The sequence below is a fragment of the Lynx rufus genome, unplaced genomic scaffold (genome assembly GCF_022079265.1).
Source record: "Lynx rufus isolate CCGP_SWC_20201006 ecotype Redwood Valley unplaced genomic scaffold, mLynRuf1.p SCAF_5, whole genome shotgun sequence".
Lineage (NCBI taxonomy): Eukaryota > Metazoa > Chordata > Mammalia > Carnivora > Felidae > Lynx > Lynx rufus.
The window spans coordinates 27990591-28013526 of NW_025814867.1; the positions used below are offsets into that span (position 1 = coordinate 27990591).

Sequence of the window (22936 nt, forward strand, 5' to 3'; positions counted from 1 at the left end):
CTGTCCTAGAAGCTGGAGATTCAATAATGAATAAGATAGATAAAAGTCTTGACCTCCTGCCTTAGCAACATATTTATAGATATGTCTCCTCAGGCAAGGGAAACAAAAGCAAAACTAAACTATTGGGACTACACCAAAATAAAAAGCTTTTGCAGAGCAAAGGAAATGATCAACAAAGCAAAAAGGCAACTCACGGAATGGGAGCAGATATTTGCAAATGATTTATCTAATAAAGGATTAATATCCAAAATATATAAAGAACTTTATACAACTCAACACCAAAAAATAAATGTCTGAATAAAAAATGAGCAGAGGACCTCAAGAGACATTTTTACAAAAAGACATACAAATTTCCAACAGATATACGAAAAGATGCTTAACATCACTAATCATCAGGGAAATGCAAATCAAATGCAAGTTAAAACCACAATGAGATATCACTTTACACTTTTCAGAATGGCTAAAATCAAAAAGACAAGAAATAACAAGTATTGGCGAGGATGTGGAGTAAAGGGAACCCTCATGCCCCCCTTGGCAGGAATGTAAATTGGTGCAACCACTGTGAAGATAGGATGGAGGTTCCTCAAAAAATTAAAAACAGAAATATCATACAATCCAATAATTCCACTACTGGGGATTTACCCAAAGAAAACAAAAACACTAATTCAAAAAGATACATGCACCAGTAAGTTTAGTGCAACATTATTTACAACAGCCAAAACATGGAGCAACTTGTGTCCAATAACAGATGAATAGATAAGGAAGATGTTGTGTGTATGTGTATGTGCATCTCGCTCTGTGTGTATATACACATACAGCCATAAAAAAGGATGAGATCATGTCCAACCCTAAGTTCCTGAATGAAGAACACCTAGGAAATCCATTTGTTTATTCTGGAAAGTTCTATCACAAGTATGACTGAGACTATCTCCTACTTTTTGACTTCTTGAATCAGTTTCACATGGTAAGCCCACTAACTAGATTTAACTATGAATTGAATCTAAAAGTGTAGAAGGGTATGTGTTGTTTGTAAAAACAAACAAACAAACAAACAAACACCCAGACAGCCAGACTTAGAGTATTTGCTAGAATTTGTCAGCGAGTACAAACTACACAGTGTGTGAGATGATCTAAGACACAAAAATATGATTACATGAAGTGATGGAAGTGAGTATGGAACATTTATAGGAGTGTGTATGAGTAAGGGTGTGTGTAACCAAGGCAGAAATCTTGTGACTAACATAAATCCATTTCCATTAATAAATTTTTTCTTAAGCTTCCTCATTGTTCCCCAAGATCTCATGATGTAAAAGAAGTCAGCTGCTTCATCTGACATTACCATATCCAGTCTCCTGTGGTACATTCATGGGAAAAGGCTGGCACATAAGCAGTCTAATTCAAGCTCAAGGCTTCATCAGACTTATTCTCTATTCAAAGGATTAAACCCTCAAAACTGGCCCCTGATCCTTCCTGGAACGTCCCTTCCTCTCCCCACTGAGAGCTGCTGAACACCATCTGTGCTAATAGGCTCTGTGACTCAAAACCCATCGACCTCCTAGGATGACTGTGGACTCCCGTTCTCGGAAGGTCTTTAAAAATAGAAGAGATATTCTCTTCTGGGGGTACGGCTTAGGCAGAGCTCTAGCCAAAAAGACAATGGTCCTTTCATAAAGTCCTATCAAGAACCATTTATTATCAGAATTATTGAGTTCAATGATTAGGAGGGGCTGTTGCCTCCTGTTGAAGTCAGCCCTTTGCATATAGCATAATTTTCTTTTTTAAACAATGTTATTCCCTATCTTGTCTACCTGGCAGAGTCAGCATCTAATATCTAGTGTAAGTAGCATCTTCTCTACGAAACCTTCACTGTCTCTTCTTCCCAGTCTACAGCTGAATGTACTTTCCTCTGACCCCTCCAAGCGTTTAAAGTATATTTTGGCTCACACATTTTTCTGTCCCTTAAGGAATATGGGTTTTTGAAGACAGAGACCATAATTGTCCATTCTCATGTCCAGTGGCAAGGAGGATGCATGGCACGCAGGAGGCATTCAATAGCCATTTATTGAAGCCATGTCAGTGACCAGGTAATACTTACAAAATAGAACTTTTGCAAAATTATTTCCCCCCAAACACAGCTTAGGAGCTGACTTAATAAATGGAACAGAACTTAAGCCATCTACCTCATCTTTAAAAAAAATTCTCCTGTTGAGCTCTCTAATGAAAACTTAGGCTCTGATAGACACAGACTATTTTTTTTTAATTTTTTTAAATTAAAAAAAATTTAATTTAAGGTTTACTTGTTTTTCAGAGAGAAAGAGAGAGAGAGAGACAGGCAGAGCGTGAGCGGGGGAGGGGCAGAGAGAGAGGGAGACACAGAATCCGAAACAGGCTCCAGGCTCTGAGCTGTCAGCACAGAGCCTGACGTGGGGCTCAAACCCATGAACCGTGAGATCATGACCTGAGCTGAAGTCAGATGCTCAACCGACTGAGCCACCCAGGTGCCCTGACACAAGAGTATTTCTTAAAGAGCTTACAATAGCAGAGATGAGCAGAAACTAGAATGTCTTTAAAAGGACTCTTGGGAATTTTTCTTCTGACTGATAAGGGAGATAGAGAAAGAATAATAGGAAGATTTGGGGTTAAACTGAAGGGGAAAAAATAACTTCAAGAATCCGTGTGTATTGAACATAATAAATATCATGCTTTGGACAATAAGGAGAGCTGAGAAATAAAAAAGTCATTTGTATGGTTTCAAGACTTCTTACGATTGGTATTTTGCTTAGCCAACAAGTTGGTCCCCTGTTAACAAAATGTTTTTGAAACAGAACAGCTTAACTTCGAGGTTTCACTATGAGCAAGAGGAGAGTCGCCTCTGAACGTCTGGGAGCGGTCTTGCTGGGCTGGCTTGATGCTATCAGCTAGGCCTTGGTGTTGCCAGGCACTGGCCTGGCACGTAGAGCTAGGTTTTAGTGTTCTGTTCAACAAAGAAGATCTCACAGAACACCATCATAACACAAGGCCACTGTGTACCCATGATAAAGCATGACAAAAACTAAACTGCTCCATAATTACATGTGAAGCAGACAAAAAGATAAGCACTGTCCAAGCCACAAGAATGACCAAACATCCCTCCATCCCAGTTAAAATGAGTGACTGCTGCCTCTCCACCGACTACAGCTTTAGCCTTGGTCTCTTCTTCTCTTTAGACAAGATCTTTTAAAGGACTCAATTATAAAATTGTTCTGGCTCCCTCAAACCATCCAATCCAAAGTAAAGCCTTCCTTCCTTAAATTCTCCTGAAAACACCTAACAATAGAAGACCATAGGGGAGGGGAAGGAAAAAAAAAAGTTAGAGAGGGAGGGAGCCAAACCATAAGAGACTCTTAAAAACTGAGAATAAACTGAGGGTTGGTGGGGGGTGGGAGGGAGGGGAAAGTGGGTGATGGGCATTAAGGAGGGCACCTGTTGGGATGAGCACTGGGTGTTGTATGGAAACCAATTTGACAATAAATTTCATATTAAAAAAAATAAAAGAAAACTGTTGAAACATTTAAAAAAAAAAAGAAAAAAGAAAACACCTAACAATAACCCAAATTCTATAAGTCCTTTCTTAAACCTCCTTACTGAGATGCCTCACAGTTTCCCAAGGAGAGTGTTCTCCATTGTGGCAATAAGTAATAATAAACCCGACTTGCTCAACTATAGTTGTCTTACTAGTGGCTGGAGGTTATTATTTCCTAACATTATTTGTTCATTAAAGTACAAGCCAACTTCTCCACGATGCCTGAGTTTAACACTAAGGTATTAAACACTCTTGATTAAATTTTACAATTCTTTCATATTATTATCATAATTTACTGTTATTCCATCCCACCTCAGTTGAATAGAATATTTTAGAAACCCCCAGGAGAAATGAGGATAGAATAAATTATTTTTAAGGAGAGAAAAAGCCTTCTATAACATAGAGCTCTGTAATATAGTGGTCAAATTTTTTCCATGGAAGCTGTGCATTTTCCTAAGATCCTCAGCTCATCACCATAATTTCTACCAGTTGTCTCTGAGATTTCTCCATGGAACTGTCACAATATTTTTCTTCCCACTTAGAATACCAGAGCGTTTTCTCTTCCCAAGTTCTTCTTGTGTTGTATAATGTGACAGGCTATTAAATCAATTTCTCTTCCTCTCTTTAAATAAAGCACAGAATCAACTGCAGTGATCATTCAGAATTAAAGGTGACAACGTGGAGATGTTTGGATTCATTCTTCAGTTCTGATACACACACATATGCAACCCACATCTCTCTCATGCACATTCTCACTCTCTTGCAAACTTTCTCTCTCTCTCTCTCTCTCACACACACACACACACACACACACTCTGTACAGTAAAAAAAAATGTTAATAATTAGTTGTTTTAATTATGTTAGTATTTTATTATTATATCAGTCGTGTTATATTACAGTAATAACTACTATGCATATTAATATGAAGATAATTTTGGAAGGAGGACAGAAGTATGATTAGACTCACTTAATGAGCTCAAATGATGCCAAACCAAGGAAATACTCATTCTATGACTGGGGCAAGAGAGGATGAAAAAGGTCCCAGGAGTCTATACATTACAATCTAACTATTTAAAATATTTTTTTAAAGAATTGCCTCCTTTGCATCTCACAGTGTGCTGGTAGGGACATATTTGGTATGATTATTCCAGATAGGTAAATGGGTAAGCTTAAAATATGTCTATATCCTTTGACCCAACACTTCCCCTAAGAAAACAATCATAAGTGTTCACAGAATTAAATTAATAATAACATTGATGGCTATCAGTTAGGTAATTCTAAATTTTTTAAATGTTTATTTATTTTTCAGAGAGACAGAGACAGAGCACAAGTAGCAGAGGGGCAGAGAGAGAAGGCGACACAGAATCTGAAGCAGGCTCCAGGCTGTCAGCACAGAGACCGATGCAGGGCTTGAACCTATGAACTGCAAGATCATGACCTGAGCCAAAGCCAGATGCTTAATCGACTGAGCCACCCAGGTGCCCCATCAATTAGGTAATTCTAAGTGCTAGGCACCGTTATGTGTTAAATCCCCAAACAACCCTACAATGTAGGTACTTTTATTGTCCCCATTATATAGATGAGAAAATGGAGGAAACTGACCTGTGCAAGATCTTATAATTGGTAAATAAAGGGGCTAGGATTAAAATATAGACTGTTTTTAACAGGATCACACCATACCAGTACATTACACTGCCTCTCACAATTAGAAGCATGTTCATTGCAGGATTATTGACACAATCTGCTCTTCCCCCAGTATTATCCATCATAACTGACCCAGTGGCTCAAACCTTTGGAATCATTCTTGATCTCTTTTTCTCATACCCTATTTGCAATCCATCAGCAAATTTTATACAGTCTACTTTTAAAACACATCTCATTTCCAATCACTTCTCATCTTCTCCATGGTTACCACCTGATCCAAACTGTTACATCTCTCACTTGGACAAATACAGTAGCTCCTGAGTCTTCTTCAGCATCTGCTCTTGTCTCTCTCTGTACATTGTCTGGCAGAGCAAACAGTGTTATCTCTTAAAATGTAAATCACTTCCCTGCACTTCCAATTCTGTGCACCCCCCTCCCCCATCACATTTAGAGTACAAATCCAGGATCCCTACCATGGTTTATCAGGTCCTATACATTCTGGCCCCTAGCTGCCTCTCCTGCATCATATCCTCTCCCTTGTTTTTGTATCCCACTGCTCTCTAGCCTTCTTGCCTCCCTCCTTTGGCTTAAATAGGCCGAGTAAATGTCTGTGTCATGGCCTCTGCTCATCTTTCTGTTAGAACACTCTTTCCCTGTATCCAGATGGCTCACTCCCTTCCCCATTCAAGTTCCTGTGCAAATGTTCCTTCCTCAGATAAGCCCTCTCTAACCACAATTTTTAAACTGGTCTCCACCCCATCACTCCCTACTCCCATCCCTGCTTCCTTTTCTTCATAGCACTTTCTACTACCTACAATAGATTATGTACTCATAGGACAAACTTCTCTCTTGCCAATGAATCTTTGTGGAAAATACTTATTAGGATTGGAAAATGCAGTTGGGTAAATTTCAAGGTGGCAGGTAGGGAGTGGACAAGAGAAGGATCAAGTAAGCAAAAACATGGAGATAACTGTGAGGGTGGTGCCCTCACCCATGGGTGCAGTGGCTTCTCTGGAGGGGGCAGGAATAATGGGTGCCAGTGGGAGAAGGCTCATGGTATAACCAAAGGATCCAAAATTTGAAGTCAGACGATTTTAGAGAGCACATTCCACAGGTACTGACCACATAATCTTGGAAATATCGGTACAAGATCCCTAACTTTCAGTTCTCTCATCTGTGAATTGGCAATGAATATAGCAGTGCTGAATTTATTTTTTTTAATTTTTTTAATGTTTATTTATTTTTGAGACAGAGAGAGACAGAGCATGAATGGGGGAGGGTCAGAGAGCGGGAGACACAGAATCCGAAACAGGCTCCAGGCTCTGAGCCGTCAGCACAGAGCCTGACGTGGGGCTCGAACTCATGGACCCTGAGATCATGACCTGAGCCGAAGTCGGCCGCTTAACCGACTGAGCCATCCAGGCGCCCCTAGCAGTGCTGAATTTAAATAGACTGTTGTGAGGAGTCATTGAAAGAAAATGCGAAAGGGCTATGTAGATACCAGTTACTCTTATTTCCTCCTCCTCCTTCTGCTTTTTCTTCTTCTTCTTTCTTCTTTCTTCTATCTACCGGTGGTAACATATAGACACATTATTCTTTAAACTGGGGTTTAAAACCAAGGGAAAGATTTCAACTTACGCTTTCTGTTGCACTTCTTGAGGCTCTGCATTTCCTATTTTCAACACTCAGAGCAAAGTCTCTCCTTTTACAAGTTCTATATTTGCATCTTTTAAACCTCTAAGACAGTATCCTAAATGGGAATTAAGATTACAAATATGCCCACATTCCCCCAACTACACCCTGTAGGGTAATCATAGGATCATGTGATAATAAGATGGGGCTCCTTAGTTCATTAAAATTTCCAGATATAGATTTTTAAACTATGTGGCAAACATTCAACACTCTTCCAATTAAAAGGATGGGTCTGTGTCCTTGGCCAGAGGCTGCCCATGCATGGAAGGCCACATGCAGATACTCTAATCAGGAGTTCTAGTCTTCCATGAGAGTGAAGACACTTTCAGATGACTTGAAACCCCAGACTTAGTCACTGCCAGCCTTCCAGGCTTCCCTGCTGAGGCCCTGCACATTGTGGAACAGGGATAAGCAATCCTCACTATGCCCTGTCTGGGGTCTCAATGCAAAGAATCCAGGAAATTAATAAAATGGATGCTTTAAGATACTAAATTTGGGGGCAGGGGGCACCCGGGTGGCTCAGTCAGTTAAGCATCTGACTTTGGCTCAGGTCATGATCTTGAGGTTTGTGGGTTCAAGCTCTGCATAAGGCTCTGTGCTAACAGCTCAGAGCCTGGCGCCTGCTTTGGATTCTGAGTCTCCTCTCCCTCTGCCCCTCCCCCACTCATGCTCTGTCTCTCTCTTTCAAAAATAAATAAACATTAAAAAAAAAGATACTAAATTTTGGGCTGATTGTTATGCAAGAGTAGTAATTAGAACAAACCGGCTGAAGCAAATCTTCAACAGTGGCAGGTTTAAATTGGTTCCCCTACCATAAATCCATTTCTCAGAAGCTGTTTTGAAAAGGCTAGAATTCACGAAAGGGAGGTTAAAAAGGTATCTGAATTGCTTACTTCAACACACAGTTCCAAAAGTGTAATCTTTCAACAAGAAGAACTAGTCTTCACATTCAAGAAGAAAATATCGAAGACTAAATTCTCATATGAAAGGAAGCTATTGAAATACCAAGTGTTTGACTAGCCAAGATAGAGAGTTGAACATTTCTGAGCTTGAATCAAGATAAAATATTTAATTAGCCTATAAACTGACCCCGAGAACATCTGGAGTTTCCAGAAGGGAACATTTTTCTTGTCACTTTTTCTCTGAGACTGCCAAATTGTGGGGGCTGGTGTTGGCACAGAAGCAAAGATGGAAAGGTAAGGTTATCAGCACGGCCTCTCTGATTCCCATCCACAGATTAGAGAACATGGACAAGCGGAATGAAGTTGCTCCAAGTCTATTCATCTTCCTCAAAATGCAGAGAATGCAGGGGATGAGGAGGCTCAGATAATTCCCGACCAGGACAGCCAAAACCAATCGATCAAAGTGGTTAGTCAGAGACTTGGCAGAAACTTAAAGACTTGTTCAACTTTCTCACCGAAAGTTCTCTGATTTTACACAGACAAATGGGACCAAGACTTCTTGTAGGGCTGAGTGGCAGACCAAAAACTTGTCACTGGCATTAAACACACCTTGAAGTGAATATTACCTGATAATATCCTCCATATCCTGAGCGCTAAGTTGTGTGCTAACCTCGTTAGTTTTGCACACATTATCTCCTTTCATGTTTATTAAGCACTTACTATGACCCAGGTACTATATTAAGCAATTCTTAAGCATCATCTCATTTCATCTTTATGATAAACTCATGGAATAGGGTTGTTTTGCTTTGTTTTGTTTGTTTTATTATCTCCATTTTATAGATGTTGAAATCACAGGCCCAGGGAAGTTGAGGCGTTTGCATAAGGTTACACAGATAACTCAAGCGGTCTGAGTCCAGGGTCTACAATGTCAGCCACTTCACGTCCTGCCAGCCACTCCTTTAATACTGATAACAACCATTTAGACACAAAGCAGCAGGAGAGGCTCAGAGATGTTAGGTGACTTTCTGGGGTCACCCAGTTAACTTGTGCTAGACCTCAGTCATGTTTCCAAACTGACTTTAGATCAAGCCTGCCTGCCTGGCAGCTTCCTAAGTTGTCAGCAATGGGGATTTCAGGATGATCTGAAGCCTGGTGAGTCACACTATAAATAATTTAGTTTGATTCTGAGCTAAACCAGCTCTGGGTCTATTTTTCTTCTTATGGTCTCTTCCTCTGACTTTTCAAATGCTCCTTAGCTATGGAACCATCTTTTCCTCTTTTCAACAAAGATCTTACACAGAGCCCCAATATATTTAACAGTTAAAGATGATATTTCATTAGTATAAGATTGTTCTATAAGCTGAAATTTCTGTCACTTAGTACATGTCAATCAATGGGAACATAATCTGAGAGTTAGTGGTTTCTGATGTGTTGAAATTTATCTTTGTTGTTTCCTGTTATGTATTTTAAATATTAGCACATATTCTAGGAAATGTTCTATATCTTGATTGGGATGGTGGCTACCCAAGTGTGTATATATATTTGTCAAAACTCATCCAACAAAACATCTAAAATGGATGTTTTTGGCTGGATTTCATATGCAAATTGCCTCACTCAAAATTGAGAAGCAAAAAATTAAATTTATATTTCAAACAAATGTTTGCAGTACTTCCAAAGTAGCTAGGTTCCCCACCCCCACCCCCAGAACACTATTTACAAGTCTTCAAAACAAACGCTGCGGTGACTCAGAATGGGGAAGTTGAGAATATTTCGTGTCCTAAGGTTCAAATAAAGACACTGAAGAACTTCACTCTCATTCCAGGGATTTCCATGGCTTAAAAAAAAAGCCCATTTAAGGAGTGCCTGGGTGGCTCAGTCAATTAAGCATCCAACTCTTGGTTTTGGCTCAGGTCATGATCCCACGGTTCATGGATTCGAGCTCATGTAGGGCTCCATGCTGATAGTGCAGAGCTTGCTCAGGATTCTCTCTCTCTCCTTCTCTCTCTACCCCTGCCCTGCTTGCATGCTCTCTCTCTCCCTCTCTCTCTGCCACTGCCCTGCTTGCATGCTCTTGCGTGTGCGCTCACTCTCTCTCTCTCTTAAAATGAATACATAAACTTAAAAAATTAAATGCCTTAAAAAAAAACATTTAATCCCTGAGAGCCAACAAGAAAAACTTGCTACTTCCTCTATACTCAGTTGCTTCTGAAGCAGACAGAGGAGAAAACTAGGTGGAAGGAAGTTGTGTTTTCAGCAAATAATTTACTGTTTCCCATATTGTCTCAGCGAGAGATCCAGGAGGAGGATAAGTCATCCAGGAGGATAAGTCCAGATGGCGCCTAGGGTGGAGGAGAGAAGACACAGGGAGACCCCAGTCTCCAACACTAACTGTAGCTATAGCTGTCCTTGCCTGTCTCTGTTTCACTCTCCCCAGAGGAAGAAGAAAAAGGGAGAGAGGAAAAGAAGGGGAGCACAAAGAAGTTTAAAGCCAAAAGGATGTAAGGAAGGAAACAGAGGCTAACAGAGCCTGGTAACAAAGGGTTCCATACTCCTCATCCCTGAGTGGTAGGAAATGTCCTTCCAATATCATCTCATGACTCCATTCAACATAGTTACAATACTGCCTGAATAGTTTACACACAAACACATAAAGAAAATCCCTTCAAATCAAACTTTTTGCCTCAGGAACCAATAATCCTACCTCCATGTAAAAGGGATAAGCCTAGTGGTGTAAGTGAGTTCTAATTAGCTGAGTTCTCATTTTCCTGAATGAGAACAGGACAGTCCTCAAAAATCCAAGGGTCTTTGGAGGTGAACATGGGAAAATGGACCATGGAAATGAAATCCATCTAACTACGGAATTACAAGCATCTCGTGTCAGGCATTGTGGTAGGCGCTAGGGATGCAAAGTCAATAAAACAGTCACAGCTTTAGTGTCCCAGAATTTACTTCTCCAACGACCTCTTGATATGTCTCTACTGCTCAGCCTCTAGCCACAGGGCATCAATTGTCAGAACACTTGAGGACCAACCAGCACATCTTTCTTTAGAAAACAATTCTTAAAAAATGACAAATGTTCCTTAATCATAGCAGTTATTGATCACTGACTCTGTTGTATCAACGACACTTATAAGCATTCAACAGGTATCGAGTCATTGAATCCTCATAATGGTAGCAGGTACCATTATGATATCTATTTTATAGGTGAGGAGACTGAGGCACAGAAAGGTTTCGCTAATTTGCCCATTGGTACAGCTAACAATGGCTGGGGTAGGACTTCATTCTAGGTAGTCTGGCCCCATAGCCTGAGTGCAGAGCCCCTATGCCATGCACCTTGGGGACCTTTAGGAATTCAGGCTAAAATTGTACAAATTAGGGGATTACAAGGATGTTTCAGGTATTTACCAAAGCAAATCTAATTTCTGTTAAAAAAAAATAAATGCAAACAGTTTTAAATGAGTTAATGGATTCTCTGAGGAGAGGAAAACATGTTCATCTTAAGGATTAGTAGCATTATATGGGGTTATTCTACCTCCACAGAGGCCAGGATGGGAGAGACACAGAGTCATGGAGACAACATGGGCACTGAAGACACAAAGCTCTGGGTTCAAATCCCACCACCACTTCTTCCTAGTCTTGTGACCTTGGACATGCACTTTTCTCTGTGTTAGTTTTCTCACCTGTGAAATGGGTAAGCACAGTCTCTATCTTCTAATACTGTCATGAGGGTTGTAGAAAATGCATGTGAAGATTTAGCCCATGGCACATGGCAGACACTCAGACACTGAATGGTACTCATTTTTCTCAGAGGAGGGCAGTGAAAGATAGTGACAGCGTAGTTTCTAGAGACAGACAGTCTGGGTTCAATCTGTCATGACTCCTCTACTTACTACTTGTGCTCCCCTTGAGCAAATTACTTAACTCTTCTGTGCCTCTATATAAAGTATATATGGAGTCCAAATTATAAGGTTGTTTTACTAATTAAATATGATGACACATATACAGTGCTTAGGAGATTACCTGATATACTGTATAACCACTCTCAACATATTTCAAGGTATCATCATTAATAATTTTTAATGTTTGTTTATTTTTGAGAGAGAGAGAGGCAGAGTGCAAGTGGGGGAGGGGTAGAGAGAGAAACACAGAATCCAAAACAGACTCCAGGCTTTGAGCTATCAGCAAAGCTCCTGACAATGGGCTTGACCTCACGAGCCTTGAGATCATGACCTGAGCCGAAGTCAGATGCTTAACTGACTGAGCCACCCAGGCACCCCAAGGTATCATCATTAATAAACCACCATTACAATTAATTTTAAAAATATTAAATGGATTGAAATTATAAAAGAAAGATGATTTTCTTAAGGACACGATTATCAGTAGTGAGTCTAGTTTAAACATTAAAACAGGAACCCAGGAAGTATGTTGAAAACATCTTCCTGGAGAGGGTGAAGGTTGTTTAAGCTAGAGGCAGAGGGCTCTAAATCATAAACGCTTCCAGAAGCTCTTTCCCTGAACTATAATTCCATCTTTCAAATACTCATCATGAGACTCAAGGTACATTATAAAAAGCCATGGTAACCAATGGCTCAGTCTAGATGTTCAACTGTGGCTTGCCAGTTCTACAAGCTAAGGAGGCAATGAAGCCCATGGCACGGTGCTTTCCTCGCTGCAGGAGGACAGACATTATTCTTGCAACTGATAAATCCTGAGACACACAAGAGTTAATGAATTAATAGTCAACACAGGATTTCAGTTCAAATTGTTTTTCCCTCATTTGCAGCCCCAAATTTCCATCTTGTGCAATTCCGCTCTCAGACACCATGACATTGACAATTTTGAGATTTCAGTGATAAGAAAGCCACTCAGTCGCATCGTATGCAATGCATTTTTCTTCTCTCTTTTCATCCAAGTGCATCACTTACAGACTGAACAGCAGGCAACTGCAGGCTCTGGTCAAAAGGAAGTGACCTCAGGCAGCAAGGAGGAAACATTTTTTGGTTCTAATATTTCATTTTGTTTTCTATTCAGTGCTTGGGGTAAGATTTCTAACATCACCTTTTTAGAGGAAAGAAATTATTCTTATTAAGGACTTGTTAAGGGGGGGTAGAAAACAACATCAAAGTTTTCCCGAGTGGGAGTCTGAGGCGAAACTGGAGTGAAAACTTTGTGAACAACTGAAGAAAACTGTTGTTTTTTATCATCTGTCATGCTAGGTGTCAGCCACCAAAACGCTACAAGTCAGCAAAGTGTGAACAGAAAATCTTTCAAGAAAGGAGGTTGTTTGTGATATCCAGAGGGAGTGCTTTAATTGACTTAATTTTCATTTTTTCAGCTCTTGTCTGTGTCCACAACTGAGAGGTTAACTATGTTTGAGAGACCCAGCCCAGGCAGGTACAGGAGTGTAGTTTAAACTCAAATACCCCCAGGGGCTAGGCTAGGAGGGCAAATGATGGGACAGGCTGGCTAGCAGGATGCAGGAGGACAGACTCAGACTCTGGATACGGGCAGCTGCTACCCACGTTCAGCTCATTGTTGCACACAGATTAAAGTTTCCAAGGGTGCCTGGGTGGCTCAGTCAGTTAAGCGTTCAGATTCAGCTCAGGTCATGATCTCATGGTTTGTAGGTTCAAGCCCCACATCGGGGTCTGTGCTGACAGCTCAGAGCCTGAAGCCTGCTTCGGATTCTGTGTCTCCCTCTCTCTCTGCCCCTACCTTACTCACACTCTGTCTCTCTCACAAAAATAAATAAACATTAAAAAAAATTAAAGATTCCATGTTGCTAGTTTTTCTGGTTATTCTAAAGAAACCAGAAATCTGGAGTTTTATGAGAAAATAAAACTCCTGATCTTTAAGTTTTGTCAACCAGTGCAGACCTGCTTGAACACCATGAAGGCCGAACAAAATTATGTGTGGGACAGAGGCCTTGAGCTTCAAGTCGTAATCCCAGGTTAAGGTGAAAAGAATATAGATTTTGGAATCAACCAGATTCCAGGTTTCCTGTTTATTAGCTGTGTGGCCTCAGGTGATTTGTTAAGACTGCCCAGCCTCAGTTCCCTTACCTGGTTAGTAAAGTCTCCCTTGCAGGGTAGTTGTGAGGATTAGAAAGAATATATGTAAAAGGACTAATTCCAAGCTGGTGTCAACACATATATTTTGTCATCACCCAAGTGTTCATGTTGCCTGACCTATTTTCACAAAATTTTAGCACTCTGGAGTAAAGGAAAATTGATGATCTCTGTTACAGGTTACATGCAAAGCTGCTACTTAGGGCTTCACCTTCCTGGCTCAGACACAAACGGGTGATGGCTCACTACTGTCCCGAGCACAAATGGGTCTTGTTCTATGGAATTCTTCCATGAGCCCTCTAACCAAAAGGGAATTGCTGAAAAAAGTCGCATCCCATTTATTTGGGAGGGGGCAAGCCCCCTCCCCCCACCACAGACTCATATTTCCCCTTCGGTGCTGCCTGCTAGCAGGGATGCAAGATCATACGGCAAACACACCCGACATCTGGATGGATAGGAAGTGGGGAGAAAGGACAGAAAGTAAGGAGAGGTGGAAGAGTGATTTATTTTTATCCCCATCCCACATAAAGGTAACCTATGCACCCTTGAGATGGTCTACTGTAGCGTAAGCCCTGACATGTTTTTTCTGTTTTGCAAAGCTGGTACCTGATTTAAGCTTCCACTGTTCAGGCTTTCAAAGAAGTATCCACTTCAAAGAGGACTATCTCAAATAAACACACAGGCAGCCACCGACTTCCTAAAGAGCCAGGCCACCTCCCCACACTGATGCTCTTTTGTTTTAGAAACCTTGATTGATTTTGAATAGTGACCATTTGGTCCCCTTGTTTTTTTCTCTTCCTGCACTTTGGATTTCCTCTTACGTTTTAAATTCATCAACAAAGAGTGGGCCTGCAAAACCCTAGGATCCCATGCTCAACCCCAATAAAAACAGAAACCCAGGCTCATGTGCACACTCCCTCTCTCTCATCCTACCCAAGACCTTGCTGAGTAGCCCCAGGTGTTCTATCTAATTTCTAGGTCCTGTAAGCAACAAACCTTTATTTTTTCAAAGCTCCCTGATGGTTATTGCTGAAAGACATCTTGCAATCTTAAGAACCACAAGTGTAGGTCCACCCACCACACTGGTTATAGATAGGCTGAGACGCCGTAAAACATCTACCCACTGCACATTCAGGGGAAGGAAGAGTTCATTCAAGTCCGGAACTTGTTTTGAGCCCTCTTCCTCAAAGTCACATAATCTTCCTAGCCTCCAGCCCTCCCTCTCTAAGACAGAGTTCTTCTACTAGACTCTGAGGTCTTTGAGGATACAAACCAGGTTCTATCATGATACCCAATACGTACTAGAATTTCAATGTCTGTAACACCTTCTCATGAGGCTATTATAAGAAGCAAATGAAATAATGTAAGTAGATGGCGTTCGTGAATATAAAGTGCTATATGGATATATTATTATAAACAATAATAATCTTGCATCAGGGTGCACTGATAATTATTAGATAACCACACTAATTGCTACTAACAATTATTATTATTATCAACAATCCACCAAAGCACATGACTCATCATAACATGTTTTCATAATGGAATTGATCCAAGGGTAATTAGTTCTCAGAATTACTTAGAGCTTCCTATAGAGAAACTCAAACACTGTGTATTAAAATTAAATGTAAAAATGGAATTAAAGGTGACTAGAGTAACATCCTGGCAATGTGGGAATAATTTGGCTTTTTCCAATAAGGACAAGTACATGCCACTTATAGGATTTCTGCCAAGGGCCACGGCACTGCAGGCTTAGCTCTGCTTCATGGAGAATATCCAGTGTACCCAAGGGATACAGCATATGCTCTAGGAAACTGAATACAAGTCTTTAGTTCACAAGGGCCCTTGTCTTTTGAATCCCTGAGAAGTATTAATTTTTCCCACTTGGATATGTTGCCTGGTTCCAAAAGTTAGTGAACACATCAGTACTCACCAGAAGGCAGGAGGAAATTATTTCCACTCTTCATTGGATAATGGAATATGGTCTAAATATCATTACACTGAACTGTACCATATACTGTTGCCCCATATAGCTAGGTGTGAGTGCAGGGAGGATTTTTTTTTAATAAGTATGATTCTAAGTTAGGGACATTAAATGGTAACTCGGAAATTCTCAGTTTGGAATGTACATCCAACTAACAAGTATTTTTTTTTTCCTTCTTTTCTAACACTTATAATCATGGCCATTGAAGATTTGCCGAAAGTTTCACCCAACAAGAATACCATCCCATCTCCATATTCTGGGAGGAAACAAAAGCATCCTCTCTCTTTTTTCAGTCCTCAGATGTTCATTCCAAACTCCGTGCATCTGCAAAGAGCAACCGTCTCTTGTGCCTTTCAGTACAATTGATTTCCAATATTTCAAAGACATAGATTTATCCTCATTGACCCTTAATACTATTAACAGCACAGGAGGTCAGACTGTAGGTCTTTTTGAGTCTAAAAATCAGGTTTACAGTGTCATGATCACTTTAGAGGCCAATGTTCTTTTTCCAGGGCTAACAAGCTACAGCATATTAAAAGAGCAAACAGTTGGCTTCCATATGGGAAGGCCATCTGAAAGCAGTTCTAACTACTGCAGTAGTAACCTGAGCTGTGAACCAGGGCAAAACGGGGCCCTTTCCCTGCTGCAGTTCCATTATGAAAAGCAGAGGCCAGCAATCACAATAAGAAAGAAATGTCAAAACTCTAGTTACATCTCCCCAAACCCAGTGAAGTTGTAAAATTAAGAGCCTACTCTAACATTTTTACAAACTCTCCTCTTCCCCACCCACCCAGCCAAATTCTCTAGCACACCAAAGACTCTGGAACCATACTACTTACAATTACTCTTAAGTTAATTAAAATTAAATATTTTAAAATTTTAGTTCTTCAGTTACACTATCCACCTTTCAGGTGCTCATAGCCACATGTGGTAATGACTACCTTGTCTGACACAACAGATGGGGAACATTTCTATCACTGCAGCAAGTTCCAGTGGACAGTGCTGACTGGAGAGCCTCTTTAGTCAAACTTTATTTATTTTTTTTTTAAATTTTTTAATGTTTATTTATTTTAGAGAGAGACAGAGCACAAGCAGGGGAGGGGTAGAAAGGGGGAGATACAGAACGGAAGCAGGCTCTAGGCTCTGAGCTGTCAGCACAGAGCCTGACCTGGGGCTCAAACCTATGAACCACGAGATCATGACCTGAGCTGAAGTCAACTGCTCAACCAACTGAACCACCCGGCGCCCCTTAGCCAAACTTTAAAATTCCCTCAGAAAGATATGCTCCCCTTGCTTTTCTCTCTCTTTCACCTTGTCACATCCCCCCAACAATCTCTTCATTATGCAAATCAGCTTAGCCTCTTTGTTTTTTTCTCCACTTAATCAATTACCAGATTTCCCCACAAAAAAAAGACATGCACAGAGCCAGCATGAATTCTATTCTGCAAGGATTTCTCTCAGTTCTCTAACAGTGGACATGGAAATCTCTCTGCAAATCCAGATGTATTGTAGGGGGTAGACACAGGTAAATGCATCAATAAATCTTATCCCAGTGTCCATGTTTGCTAGCCTTCACTAAGCAAGGATAGTAGTCGCTACATGGTTTAAATAGATTGTCAGATGCTTTTAACTTGTAGCAAAGGTGTGCTTCTAACTCCTAGAATTTGCTGAATTTGTACTGAAAGGTAGGTGTTCGCGTTAAACAAACACGCATTACTTGATGAGACAGGGAATGATGATCCAAGTTACTGTGAGTTGTCGAAGGTTTATGTGCTGGCCATGTACATCTTTGCTCTCAAGTGCACTCTGTACTCTTTCCCTGCAAACCTTGTCAATGGGCTTCTATCAAGGTTTGGTCAGTGGAAGGCACAGTGAGATACATGAGAGCAAAAGGCAGGCAGATACCAGGGTACCCTCACCTCCCTTTCAGGCAGCATTTCCAGCACTATCCACATCTCCTCTATCTTCCTGGCTCCCACTAGACAGGCCTTCCTTCCATGGATCCAGCTTCTGCTAGATAGCTATTTGTTTCCAGTACTCCCACCTCCCCCTCTGGCCCCTCTGGCCCCTCTGGCCCAGTGGTGTGCTGATAAAAGTTTACCAAATGGCTCTGAGTGGGAGTCGAGCCCTGATCTGAAATATCTGCCAAGTCTGTGGTCTAAATACCAACACCACAACTGCGTGCAAAGTTCCCGAATACGTAAGAGTCAGCTTTCACAAACCTATACAAGATGGCCTCTGCACACTACTGCCCCACCCTAAGCAAAGTAACAGGTTCCTGTCATTGATGCCTGCATTCCCTCACTGTCCCTATTTAGTTTCTCAGCATTTCCAACTCCTTTATTACTAGGTACCTGAATTAAATCCTTTATTAGCTACCTAGCATGGGCTCTGTTGTTCTGACTGTATCCTGAATGCATACTGTTAAGAGTATAAACTAGATTACAGAAGTGTTTCTCAAAGTGCCAGATTATAAATCAGCCTATCACTCTGTATGCTGGAAGATCAGCTGACATTATTGTTTTTAACGAGTAAGACTGTTTAGATAAAGGAAGCAGGGAATCAATTTACACTGTGGCACAAGTTTCTTATCTGCGCACTGGTAACAGAGTTTGTGAGCTGGTAGCTGTGTGCAGACCATACTTTGAGTAACACTGTAATACAGCACTCTGGAAAAGCAATGTGGCAATACGTATCATAGCCCCCAAAGTTTCCTATCTTTGTACCAGTAGTTCCACTTGGACAATCTCTCCTAGGAACTCATGGAAAAGTAGGGAACAGCATTATGCACAAAGATACTCATTGCAGTTTAAAATAGGGTATTTTTTTATTTTTTTTAACGTTTATTCATTTTTTGATAGAGACAGAGCGTGAGTGGGGGAGGGGCAGAGAGAGAGAGGGAGACACAGAATCCGAAGCAGGCTCCAGGCTCCGAACTGACAGCACAGAGCCTGAAGTGGGGCTCAAACACACGGGCCGTGAGATCATGACCTGAGCCGAAGTCGGACGCCCAACCGACTGAGCCACCCAGGTGCCCCTAAAATAGGGTATTTTTGGAAGCAACTTCAAAGTGGAAAAAAACAGGAAAATTAGTAAATAAATTCATGTGATGGGATATTATGCAACTTTAAAAATTGTAATGATTAATATTACAGCAATATAGAAAAATATATACTACTAGGTAATAAAATGAGGAAAGAAAATTTTACATGCATAAGAATCATGTAAGAATATGAATGCCAGAAGGAAAAGACATATATACAAGTAATAGTTGTCTTATGTAAAGGGGGCATTAGGAGATGAATTTCTTTCTAATTTCTTTCCTCTCATTTTCAAAGAGTAATGTTTTCCCTAATGCAGGCTGCCATTTCATTTTGTTAAATAAAAAGTTAAAAACCATAAAACCCATCAACAGAGTCAATGAGACTATTTAGAAGGGAAAAAAACACATTACACATTAAGAGACCTATGAACGCTGTTTTACGTTTACAATATAAGCACTGGAGAAGTCTTAAGTCCAAGACCCCCAGACTGCTCATCTGTCCTGCATTCCTCCAGGCAAGATGCCTCCACCTGAATTCCATGTGCTCACTCACCCCGACCAAACCTCCCCTTCAGAGAAGTGGCTTTTATCACATATGTAAGAATAAGCAAACAGGCTGCTTTTGAGCCCTCTTTCTTCTGTGGAATGGAAGCTTTTACCTCCTGGAACAGCATCTTCCAGCTATTTGCAAATAGTTGGAAGAAGTACTGAAGACTGGAGGAGTTTGTTGTAATGGACCCAAAGTTGATAGTAACCTCTACCACTGCTCTGCTCAGCATGGCTTCAAACCCCTTCTCCAAATTCCACGGAGTACCTGGTTCCCTTAGAGATGATAATTACTGCTCCCTCTGCTGTATCTCCCCAACTCCCACCCCTCCTCTCCATCCCACTATTCACCTCACACCAGATCTTTAAAACATTGCTTACTCAGGGGTGCCTGGGTGGCTCAGTCAGTTAAGTGTGCAACTTAAAACACGGTTTGTGCGTTCAAGCCCCGTGTCAGGTTCTGTACTGACAGCTCAGAGCCTGGAGCCTGCTTCAGATTCTGTGTCTCCCTCTCTCTCTGCCCCTCCCCCACTCACATACTGTGTGTGTCTCTCTCTCTCTCAAAAATAAGAGAGCATTAAAAAAATTAAAAAAAAAAAAGACATTGCTTCCTCAGACCAGGTACTTAGAAAAAAGGAAAACCAAACCAAAATAGAACTTAAAAAATAGCTCTCATTAGGGGCATCTGGGTGGCTCAGTCAGTTAAGCATCTGACTTTGGCTCAGGTCATGATCTCACGGTTCCTGAGTTGGAGCCCTTCTGAGGATCCTCTGTCTCCCTCTCTCTGCCCCTCCCCTGCTCATTCTCTCCCTCCCTCCCCCCCTCAAAAATTAATAAACATTAAAAAAAGAGTCCTCATCCAATCTGTTTCAACTTTTAAATCAATTAACAAACCCAACTGCAGAATTCAACCTGCAGTGTTGCCACACAAACCACCAAAGACCACACTGGTACCCACCATCAGTATAAAATAGCAAGAAAGAGCTCAGGCTCTGGAGCCCAGCAGCCTGGTTGTATCAGATTTTCCACTTACAAGCTGAATGATCTTGGGCACATCCTTAACCTTTCTGTGTTTCCTCATCTGTTTCCTCACAGGATTGTTGTGACGACCAAATTAGTTATTTTTACATAAAGCACTTGGAACAGTGCCTGACCCTTGGTGAGTATCCAATAAAATGTAGCTAATATTAAGTTTTCGCTCCAAAAAATAAATGTTATGTCATGTGGCTTCTGTCAGGCACTCCTCCCTGCTCTTCCCCAAGGGTCACTAAGTCTACAATGAACACAAAGATTAAGGGTAAATGTCAAAATATCCACAGCATTAAAGCAGTCGTGTCAAAGCATCACAATGCAAGCAGAAATATGATTGTATTCATTTCAAGAATTTTCTATCTCATCAAAATAAACCACCTGAAGAAAGGAAATGCAAAAGCATTTCTGAATCAACCCTCCAGTCCATTGCCTTGGACATGCCTACCTCAAACCACTGCCCGTGGGATTGCATCTTGAGGATGACACAGGGGTCTGGTTTGGAAAGAGCATCTCTGTCGGAAATGCCTTTGCACGCCACACGCAGCTCAACTTTGGTCAGGCAGGGGCTGTTAAAGATTCCCAGCGTATTGGCAGCCGACTCATAAATGTTGCTCATCTTCTTCATCCTGTTTTAGGAAGAAAAAGAGGAAAAAAGACATGCCAATCACCACAGTATTTGTTAAAGGAGAAAGCCTTCCAATCATCTTTCAGAATCTTGTTCAATACACAAGTTCTAATATTGAATGTATTTATTACCTTGCTTTTCACCCCAGTGGCACAGTTCCAATGAAACAAACAAACAAACAAACAAAACCAAAGAAACAGAGAAAAACCCCAACAGGTGCTGGTACACTTGGCTAACAACGTTATTTTTCTCTATGATTTGCATACATTTGCATAGCAAAATTTTTAGCTTGTGAAACAAAATTTATGAATTAGTGCAAACTGTAATCCAGCTCTATATTAAGTGCGTGGCTTGTGTGAAATTTTACAGATTTGCTGGCTAATCAATTTAATCACATTCCAAGTTTCTAAGACTCCCTAAAAATCCAGGTCTCCTTCTTCTCCTACGTGATGGCACAGAGAGGATATCGTCCTCCCTGAGACACAGTCCAAATTTCCCTTTCCTAAACCCTGGCCCATCTTCTCAAGATAGCCAGCCAGCTCCAGGAGAGAGGCCCAGAATCTGATTCTGTGCTCCAAGTGCAGAAGTCTCTCCTCAGCTTTCATCCCTCTTACCCGCCACATCGGAATTCAGAATCAAAAGGAAGAAAGTAAGAGGGAGACTGTGAGATAGGAATAGCACAGCCTCTGATTCTGAACTCACGGCAAAAGGAGCCAATATAAGCACTGCAGGCCCCTCTCCCATCTCCACAGGATAACCTTTATGGTAACACTTGGCCTCATGGAGGCCTGGGCTACCGGGAATCCCCCAGAAGCCACCAACACTTTCCACCTTCTCTGAGGAGGATTGGACCTGTGAAGATATTGGAAGCTTCTCTCAGGAGTGAAATTCAATGTCCTTCTCTTTGAATTCTGTTTCCTTGCAGATTCCTTAGGAAAACAGCAATGACTTCCTCAACCTCACACAGAGTCAGGGCCCTGGCTTGGAATTTCTTCATCTATAAAATGAAGGCAATCCCTCCTCTCCTTCCCTTTTCCACAAATATTCAGTGAGTTTCTCCTTGGTACCCGGCACCATACTAGGTTCAAGTACACCATGCCATCTCTTTCACAAGGTGATGAGTGTGCCTTAGTATTACACACCACACACAAACACACGCAGACACACACACACACACACACACACACACACACACGTGCACGCCCCAGCTAGTCTCTCCAAACTTAGCTGCTAGCTCCATGCCAAAGCCAAGCCTTTTCCAATCTGACAATGCCCCACCCTCATGGCAGATACACCCAATCTTCTCTCCCAATGCTCTTTTACAAAGTTCTCCACTCTTGCCCTCCATCCTTCTTCCATTTTCCTTCCTTCCTTCTTTTTCATTTTCTCTCTCTTCTCCTGCCTCCCTCCATTGTTCTGTTCTTTTCTCTTTTTCTTTCTTTTCTCTTTCTTTCTTTCTTTCTTTTTCTTTCTTTCTTTCTTTCTTTCTTTTCTTTTTTCTTTTCTTTTCCTTCCTTCCTTCCTTCCTTCCTTCCTTCCTTCCTTCCTTCCTTCCTTTCTTCCTTCCTTCCTTTCTTTCACTTCCAACTCTCCAGTGCCCTATTTATCTAATTATTACGAACATTGGTTTTCCCCTATATATACTGAAGGGAAAGTGTATTGACTGCCACAAAGTCATGTCCTTGAACAGGAAAGGACAAACTATGTCTTCTGCGTCAAATGTGGCTTGACCATTTGTTTGAGTAAATAAAGATTTATTGGAACACAGGCAAGCTCATTCATTTACATATAGTGTGTGGCTGCTTTCAGTGCAACTGCAGAGTTGAGTAGTTGCAACA

At 41.1% G+C, this 22936-nt stretch overlaps 1 protein-coding gene across 1 annotated transcript in view; it reads right to left on the reverse strand.

The window, feature by feature from the left end:
* The window catches only part of CPNE4 (copine 4), a 493405-nt gene that overhangs the window by 334159 nt on the left and 136310 nt on the right, over positions 1 to 22936 (reverse strand). The window contains exon 2 of the mRNA XM_047100293.1: positions 20919 to 21099. Coding sequence (XP_046956249.1) covers positions 20919 to 21098 — 180 coding nt within the window. The 5' untranslated portion in view covers position 21099. The remainder of the gene's footprint in view (positions 1 to 20918; positions 21100 to 22936) is intronic.